Source organism: Arvicanthis niloticus, chromosome 3 (assembly GCF_011762505.2).
Source record: "Arvicanthis niloticus isolate mArvNil1 chromosome 3, mArvNil1.pat.X, whole genome shotgun sequence".
NCBI lineage: Eukaryota > Metazoa > Chordata > Mammalia > Rodentia > Muridae > Arvicanthis > Arvicanthis niloticus.
The window spans coordinates 73233026-73242466 of record NC_047660.1 but is presented as its reverse complement, the minus strand read 5'-3'; the positions used below and the strand labels follow the sequence as shown (position 1 = coordinate 73242466).

The 9441-nt window shown below is 44.9% G+C and overlaps 1 protein-coding gene across 1 annotated transcript; it reads left to right on the top strand.

Annotated features, from left to right (window-relative positions):
• Positions 1-381: 381 nt before the first annotated feature.
• Saysd1 (SAYSVFN motif domain containing 1) lies at positions 382-6537 on the top strand. The gene is made up of 2 exons (XM_034498496.2): positions 382-672; positions 6013-6537. The coding sequence occupies exons 1-2, from the start codon at positions 463-465 to the stop codon at positions 6337-6339; spliced, it is 537 nt and encodes a 178-aa protein (XP_034354387.1). The 5' UTR covers positions 382-462; the 3' UTR covers positions 6340-6537.
• Positions 6538-9441: the final 2904 nt, after the last annotated feature.

Here is a 9441-nt window from a genome sequence, read left to right as displayed (position 1 = left end):
CCGCCTCCTGCTCTCAATCCTTAATTCTTGGTACAGTACGCAACACATAGCCTAGACAAACTTTTGTTAAATGAATAGAACTCCATTTTCCAGCTTTTTGACTTTAACCCTGGCTCCCAGCGTGCGTTCTTCACTGAACTTGATGCCAGATGGTGGGGACCAGTGCACTGAGGTGAGAAGCCAACACGTCAGAACTGAGTTCTGTAGCCCGAGCAAGAACCAGGAACATATGAAGGTTCTCAGACTTTAAACTCAATCTTTTAGGCTGAGAAGATGGACACTCAGTTCACTAGCGTCTTGACAACTGCTCCGGGTACAGGAGGTTCACCTGACGTCACAGAGCCTTGGAAAATTCCGACCGGTCTCAAGCTACGCGCAGGCGCAACAGAGAGCCACCTGCGCAGGCGCACGGCGGCCGAGGACCGGCCCGGGCACACGCCAGAGAGCGGGCGGCCGCTCGCCATGGAACAGCGGTTAGCGGAGTTCCGGGAGGCCCGCAAACGGGCCAGTCTGTTAGCCCAGCCCTCCACATCGAGCCAAAGCGTGCAGACCTCAGGAGCGGAGGCGGAGCCAGCGGCGGCGACCCCAAAGACAGGCACGGGCTGGCTAAGACGCTTCCTGAAGTGGAAAACAAGCTCCGCCCCAGCGCGGGCTCAGCCCAACCAGCCTCAGGTGAGGAGAGAGGCCTGCACTTCGAAGCTCCGCCTCCGCGTGGGGCCACGCCCTACTCTGCACAAGCCACACCCACGATTTCTGCCGCTCGGGGCCCTTCCTAGTCTTGTGCGCTCTCTCCTCGCCTGCGCGGTGGGTGGACACCGCATTTCCTCAATGTTTGTCAGCACACGATACGTGGCCTTGACATTTTCCGTCCCAGACACAGCCCTATGCGGCAGCTAGTTGAAAACAGAAAGCTTAGGTCTAGGGAGCTTGAAGAAAGAAACATCTCTGCTCTCCAGTTGTGCACAGCGAGTTAATGACAGAGATGCAGGGCTTTGAGAAACTGAGTGATAAGTTATTTCTCCACCGGTGAAATAATCCGATTCAGATAGATTTTAAAAAATGTATATAAGTGCAGGTTTATTGGGAAGCTGCTTTTGTACGGGTGAGTTCACTTGACCCAGGAAGGAGGGCAGGGAAGTTGCCATGAGAAGGGAGACAGGGGGAGAGAAAGAAGGGAGAAGAGAGAGAAGGAAAAGGAAGGAAAAAGAGGAAGAGAGAGAAACCAAAAAGTCTGGGTTATATAGTAAAGAGCTTGTGGGCTGGAGAATTCAAGGTTGGGGATGGGTATGCCAGGTAGGGGCTGAGAGATGCTACCTGGCATACCCATCTTAAGAGGCCAGGTCTGCTTTGGTATGTAAATTGTGCACCTCAGTACCTTGTTCCGGGATCTGAAACCAAAAACACTGAGCTGCATCCCCTGCTAGTGAGGGTAAAAGGTCTAATTGGTTATGGCTCAAAAGTGGCAGTAAATTACGGCTGCACTTTATTCACACCTTGGGTAGAGGTAGCCAGTGTCTCAAGTAGCTTGTATTTTAGAAATACAAGCTCTATGCAGCTCTTAAAAATTTTTAGAAAAAAAATTTGGACACAGAAACAACAACAAAAAAAAAAGGGTTTGAGACTATGGCCATACTACTCTGAATGCAGCTTGATTTCTGAAGCTAAGCGGGGTCTGGCCTGTGGAAAATGGGGTTTGACTACAAAAGTATGGCCACTGTAACTGCCTATGGTGTTGTGCATAGGCTTGTAGGCCCCTCTTGGACTAGGGAAGGGTATTCAAGTTCAATCGTGAGGGATCTAGGTGGGAAAAATGGGTTAGTATGATAGCCCACTCGACTCTCTTTGTGGCTTCATATAGTTCTTATGCAGGAGTATCCTGGCAAGGGGACTTGCCTATGCGATTGGAATGCCTCAGTGGAAATATGAAACACTCCAAGGAGGAAGTCTGTGCCCTGGTTTGGGTTTTGTTGCTGTGATAAACACTATAACCAAAGCCACTTGGGGAGGAAAGGGCTTATTTTAGCTTACAGGATTTAGACTTGCCTACAGGCACTCTCATTTCTCAGTTGAGATTCCCTTTTCCCAGAAGACTCTAGTTTGGGTCAAGTTGACAAGGAATGAACTGGCACAATATGCTTTTCAGCAGCCACAAGGCCTTAGTTCTTGTAACCATAACAAGAGCCAACTACATATATAGGGCTGGGTCTATGAGAAATCTAACGAGGAAATGGAGAATAGACCCAGTTTGACCTCTACACAGAGCAGACTTTTATTGGTCTGAGAGATTGGCATACCCAAACCCTGCTGGTCAGTACCTGAGGGTACAGAAGAACGTGCCATGTAGGGTCAGGGACTGGGAGAACATGGCTTTGCCAGACCCAGAAACTGCTTTTCTGGATAAACTGCTTTTTGAAACTTTAGTGTGGGAGATGAGTCAGTTTGTTTGTTTAACCTTTGGGCAGCAGGTGAAAGATAAGTCAGTTTGCTTTTTTTTTTTTTTTTTTTTTTTTTTGGTCTACCTCCAGAGTTCTAGTGCATGTTATAGGGGTGGACTGCTTTCTGGAATTCTATCAGTAGCAGGCATTTTGAAGTCTGCCCTGTTTTACAGCCTTGGTTTGGGGGTGGAGTAAGGAAGGAGTATAATCCTAGCTACTTAGGAGGCTGTGGCAGGGGATTGTAAATTCAAGGCTCCACTTTGACCCTGTCTCAAAATTAAAAAAAAAAAAAAGTTTTAAGAGCTGCAGTTGTAGATCAGTGGCAGAGTGCTTCTCTTCCATGTGTGATGCACTGGGTTTGATCTCTAGCACCGCCAAAGAGATCATGGAAGCATGAATAATCAAGTGCAGGGACGTGACTAACATGTTCACTTCCCTAAGTTCCATCCTCAGGACCACCTCCCAAAAATAAAATGGCTGAGTAGTGGTGCATGCCTGTAATCATAGCACTTAGGAGCCTGAGGCAGGCAGAGTGTGAACTTGAGTCTGCACTGCTACATAAGGAAGACACCATGTTGAGGCTGCACTGCTACATAAGGAAGACACCATGTTGAAAACGAAGACCCCACTCTACCCCCAGATCACATTATACCAGGGCAGCTAATCTTGCTCACATTAAAATCATTTCCTTTAAGTTGATCTATTACTGTATGAGGGGGTCCCTGCTCCCTGCAGGTTTCAAGGCAGTCAAGGAACCATGAAGAGGTGAGAATGGAAACTTGATTCAGATTGATCTCATTGACCTGGAGCAGACTTCAGGGAGTCTGATGCCAGGCTGTCTATTGTGGGCATATTTAAACACAATAGAACTTGAAAAGGTGTTTCTAAGAGACAATCATTCCAAGTCTAGGTGCACAATAAAGCTTCAGGTGTCACTACATAGAAACTCCTTTGCAAAGCACATGTGACCTTGAAGATGGGTTCTATAGCTTAAGGGCCTAGGAGCTGGTGTGGCCTCTGATCAGGTAGCATAGAGGTCAGCAGGCTATAAAGTGCATGTGATAGCTCTCCCAAGATGGGAGCTAAAGATTAAGGTCTAGGGAGGGAGAGTCTGGAAGAATCCATTTCGACTCCGTAGTTCTCTCTACAGCATTTCATTCAGGCTTCCCACTAACTTGAGGGGAAAGATAAGGAGGGTACAGACGCTCTGGCATCCATTTCCTTCAGTACTGTTTGTACTCAGTTGTCTTTGGATAACTATTGATTAGGCATCAGCAAACAGAGGCTTTCAAACACATCCTCCTCTCTTCCCCTCCTCTTCCCCGCTCCAGTTAACAGTCTAACCACACAAAGTGCTTTTGATTGTATGTCTCATTTCCAAAGGAATATGAAGTCACTGAATTGAGCCCAGAGAAGCTCAGACTCAAGAGAAAGCTTCCTTTATAAAATCCCAGAAATTGACGTGAGGGAACACTGAGGTGGCAGCCACTCTGCCTTTCTAAAGGAACTTGGCTTTAAGTTTATTTTCACTGACTATATTCATAAGCCCTTCCTGGGTTTGCCTTGCTATAATTTTTAAAAAAATATTCTTTGGAGATGTTATTCATCTCCCTCTGCCCAAAGTTTTCTTGGAGGAAACTAGTCCCCCAAATAATGACATTCTGTTACATTGTGGTTAAAAGATTTGTAACTGTTTAATCCCATGGAAACTTGCTCCCCTCTCTGACCCTGTTCAAGACAAGCCCTTAGTACTGCAGTTTAGCCATAGGGGTTCATCCTGTGTCCTGGTCTGCAACTCTGGATCTCTCAACCTTGGCTCAAAGGGCCCTACTGTTCAAATGTTCTCTTTTGAGGACCTGAGTTCAATCCCAGCACCCACATAGAAAGGCCCAACTTGGTGAATCATAATCTTAGCACTGAGGAAGCAGAGACAAGAGGATCCCTGGAGTTCCATTGAGAGCTAGTCTATCCTAATTGGTGATATCCAGGTTCAGTGACAGACTTTGTATCAAAAATAAATATGGAAAGCAACTAAAATAACAACTGATGCCAACCTTTCCTGTATACTCATTTGCGTGCATGTGCGCGCAAACATACAGTCTCTCATCTTGTGTTCTATTATATGTCTGTTGCTGTGTCTGTCTCTGTCTCCCTTTGGAAAGGGTCCTCAGGTAAGAAGCAGCTTGCTATTGGAGGCATGGAAATGTGTTCTCTGAGCCATGCCTATAAGCAGTGTACAACCATAAATGCTTCTGTACATGGCTGTTGTTGAAAAGGCAAACTGAATCAATATTAGATGTAATTCTCAGTCAGAGGAATTTCCATATATGCCCCAGTATTTGTCCCCTCTGACAGTTTACCATTAACTCTTCCCATCTCCCAACCCTTTGCCCTACCATCTCCCAAGGGCACCTAGTTAAATAAAAAGGGAAGGAAATCTTTAGGCCCTTGTTTTTAAAGATGCAAGTCATGACCTTTCTTGGACATCACAAGCCACATAGGATCCTGTTCCCTTTAAAAGTTGTTGAAGAATAATTTGGAATGCAAGAGAGCTTTTCCTGGCAGGCAAAGCTGGCTTTGTTTCCATTGCACCTATGTGCCAGGCTACAGTACAAAACCCATTTCTTGCTATGTGTCAAAAGAGACTCTTAACAACTTAGAAAATAGAGGCTTGAGAGATGGCTCAGTGGTTAAGAACACTGAATGCTCTTTTTGAGGACCCAGTACCCACATGGCAGCTCACAATTGTCTGTAACTTCAGACCTGACACTCTCACCCAGACATACATGTAGGCAAAAACACCAATGCACATAAAAACAAACCAAAGAACAAACAAAAACATTAAAAAATAAACTTAGAAAATTGTGGAGATCAGGCAGAGCTACTAAAATTACCTGCAGGCCAAGGGATTCTCTTAGCATCTGGTACTGTCTTTCCACATAAGAACTTTGGATTTTAACACGCAGGCAGTGGGTGTTAAAATTTTATTGAAGATGTGTGTGCTGCAAGGTGAAGGTGATTTAGAGAACTCATTGAGCAGTTTTACACAGGCTGGCTTGGAGACTGGAGGGAGATAGGAGGCAAGGGTTTTAGTTAGGAGATGCATCCCAGGCCTGATTTTTGTTTGTTTGTTTGTTTGTTTTGGGTATGGTCACCATTTTAGAACCAAGTTACCCTGGATATTTCAGCCTGTCTCATCATATCAGCAAATGTGTGTTGACACCGTGACTATGTGGGAGACAAGTACTGCAGCTGCTGTATCATCAATTACTGGTCAGGTTCTGTCGGTGGTACACATTAGGTTTTGTTAACAGTCCAGTAATCTGAAGAAATAACTTCCATAAATGGAGCCATCTCAACACTGCCAGGTTTTGTAGGGTCACACCGGGCTGAGTGCTGATGTGTTTAGACCAGGGAACCTAAGCTGTTTGACAGTGAGTATTTTAGAGAAGGCAAGAAAGTAGACATCAGTGAGCCAGTAGCCTTCCTAGAGCAGTAAGTTCTGCCTTTTCAGTTGATTCAGATCCTCTCGGCTCCATTATTCCCCTTCTTACTTCTGTTTGCTTCTGTGTCCTAGGAAGCAGGCCAGCAGCCTACCCAGAGCACAGCAGTCCCTCCGCCTTCCTTCCGCTGCCAGTCTTTCCTGACTAGCATCACCTTCTTGAAGGTTCTCCTCTGGTTGGTCCTGCTGGGTCTGTTTGTTGAACTGGAATTTGGCCTGGCTTATTTTGTCCTGTCCATGTTCTATTGGATGTACGTAGGGACTCGGAGTCCCGAGGAGAAGAAAGAAGGAGAGAAGAGCGCCTACTCTGTGTTCAACCCAGGCTGTGAAGCCATCCAGGGCACCCTGACTGCTGAGCAGCTGGAGCGAGAGTTACAGCTCAGACCCCCACAGGGGAGCTAGGACCAGCCCCAGCTGGCCCTCCTATCCTTGGACATGGACTTTAGAGGACAAAGAACAGCTTGCAGGGTGGTCACATTCTTCATTTTTCTCCTGATCTGCTGCAGTTTCATCTTTGAACTCCTCTTTGATTTAGGTGAAATTTTCAAAAGGACACTCAGGGTGGGGCTGATGCAGTATATAAAAGCCATATAAGAAGGAGGCTGGCTTGTCTCATTATTGGAGTGGTGATACTGGCATGCTGGAGATACACTGAGAGCTTCTCTGGTTTACCAAGTGATTTGGTGAATGAGTTGGCATGTTGAGGCTTTTAAAAAAATATTTTAATATTTACATAGCTAAGTTCCAGCCCAGGGAAACTAGTCTGCCCCCCACCTTAAACATGTGAATGTTTTGCCCAGATATATATAGATATGCCATGTGTGTGCCTGGTACCCTCAGAGCTCCAAAGCAAGCATCAGATCTCTGGAACTTGAGTTATGGATGGTTGTGAGCCACTGTGATGCTGGGAACTGAACCTCAGTCATCTGCAAGAGCAGCAAATGGCCTTAACCACTGAGCCATCACCCTAGCCTTCAAAAAAGGTAAAAAGAAAAAGTATTTCAGAATTATTTTTCCAAAAGGTTTAGGTTGTAAGGTTTAGGAAGTTTTATTTGTTTTTGTCTTGTTTCTCCTCTTTTCGGTCATCAATGCTATTGAAATATAAAATGTCTTTAAGATTCTTTCTATAAGCAGGTTCCCATACACTACCCACAACCATCTGTCATTTTCCTGTTAACCCTGTCCCTACTTAGGGGAAGAAGAAACAAAGTCTTAACAGGACAAAGTCAATAATAGGGATCAAAAATATTTTATTTGTATGAGTGTCTGTTCACATGAATATGTGTGTACCACATGCCTGAGGGTGTCAGATACCCTGGAATTGGAGTTATGTATGGTTATGAGCTGTCTTATGGGTTCTGGGAACTGGGTCATCTGCAAGAGCTGCTTGCTCTTAACTCCTGAGCCATCTTCCCAGCCCCAGTATTGGAAATTTGATAAGAGGTTATTTATGATAGGTAATCAAGAGAAATTCTTGAGTGTGTGCAGGGGGAAGGGCTAGGAGATAGGACTCTAGTTTTACTGCTTGGGTTGTGTCTCACTTTCTTTTAGGCATTTTTGAAAGAGTCTCCTGTAGCCCAGGCTGGTCCTAAACTTACTTTATGGTTCTGGTTTATATATTGGGGACCACACCTGGGGCTGTGTACACTTTAGGTGAGCACTCTGCCAATGAAGCTACATTCTTGGGCCCTTGCTTTATTATGTTCTAACTGCTGTGGAGTCCTCACTTTTCTGTCTGTGGGCTCTAGTTAGCAGCTGTGTAGACAGCAGCTGCTGGGCCGAGTTTGGGTGTTGTTTCCAGTGCAACGGTGAAGTTTAGGTTCATTGGAATTGGGCCACACATACCTTTTCTTTGAGTCATTTTAATGAATGAAAAGACTAATTTTGTTCAAACTTAAGGTTATAAAAAAATTACTGGTTCATTCAGTAATTTTTCACTTTCAGAGTTAAACTATAATTCTTACAATTATAATTCTTATAATTATGAAGGTAACTTTGTATCTGTGTGTGCTTGTATGTGTATATATGCATATGTGTGTGCTGGTATCCACAGAGGCCAGAAGATCCCCTAAGAGTTAGAATTACAGGCTGTTGTAAGCCACCCAGTGAGGATGCTGAGAACAGAACTTGCATCCTCTCCTAACTACGGAGCCATTGACCCAGCTCCTGAAGGAAACATTAAATGATAGATAGAGGTCTATTGTTAATTCTTTTGTTCTCCCTTTTAAGTTCTACTTACAAAACAAATTCTTAGTTTTCATCTAAATTCATCTGGTTTTGGGTGTTAGAACCTTCCTAGGCACTTGGATCTAATAGGAAACATGCAGACCTCTTGCCAGTCATGGCTCTATTATTCTTGTTCACCTCTTCCCAATAGGTGTGTGTACTGGCTTTGTATTCTAGGAAAAGTGAGATGTGAGCCAGTTACATGCCTGGCAGGGAGGAGAAGCAGGGACTATGTATGTGCTGTTCTTGTTAGACCATTAAGCTTTATTTTGATAGTCTTGATTTTTCTGAATTTAGACCTGTTGACCTCAGAATTTTCACTTCCAGTAGCCTGAATGAGACTGCCATTAAAGGCAGCTCAATCATCAAAGAAAGAGACACAGGCAGTCATTGTAGTAGTTGCATGTGGGAATGTCATTTCTGTCACCTTCAATGTCTTCAGGCACATTGTTTTTGCTCTTTGTCACAGTATTTGGCCTTATCTGGCCATTGGCAGGACCATATTTATCCCTAAGTAAAGATGGCTTATTTCTGTTGACCCCAAAGAAGAATCCAGTTACAAGGCTCAGGGATTTCTTTAAGAATTTGTTACCTGGGAGAACTTAGCTACTTTGCTTGCCATGAAGGTTCATTCTTTCTTACTCCAATCTCAGGGCCCCTGGGAGCCCCTGGTGACTGTCCTCCAGGCTGGTGGGCCATTGAGTTCTCTCTTCTCCCTCTCTTAGGCTAAGTCATGGGAATGGTGCCCCAGGAGCAAAGTTACCTTCAACCAGTGCTGGCCCTTTCTGAGGGCTTCAGGTTGGGGAGTTTTTACCAATTGTGATTTTATGCAGCTAGGACTATGCATTGAACATGGGAGTCTGTCCCCTTTTGTCTTTTGGTTGGTTTGCACAGCTAGATTAGGCAACTGGGTCTGCTACAGAAGGCTACACAGTTGTGAGAACCAGCCATCCTCATCTAGGCAGAAGCAAACAAAATGAGAACGGTGTGTTACATTCCTGACACTCCAGCAACTATCTGAAGGTTTTCTGGTTTTGACACACAAAGAACCCTCTGTGAATCAGGAGTGGAGAAGAGCCATAGAATAGATACAGGGCTGGAACAGAATTCTGTGGAGCATGTTGCCACCAAGGGGCAATATGGAGCCGTTGCAGCCTGCCCTGCATCCCTTCACCTCTCACTTGATCATTTACACTAAGAAGAAAACCTTCTGGGCTGCTTCTTGGGACCACTTGTGCTGTTCTGTTTTTGTTTTTCACTTCAAGATTCATAGAACAA

Coding starts and splice junctions, on each gene's coding strand:
- Saysd1 (XM_034498496.2), top strand. CDS start 463: ATGGAACAGCGGTTAGCGGAGTTCCGGGAGGCCCGCAAACGGGCCAGT. Junction 673..6,012: donor CTCAGCCCAACCAGCCTCAG/GTGAGGAGAGAG, acceptor TCTGTGTCCTAG/GAAGCAGGCCAGCAGCCTAC.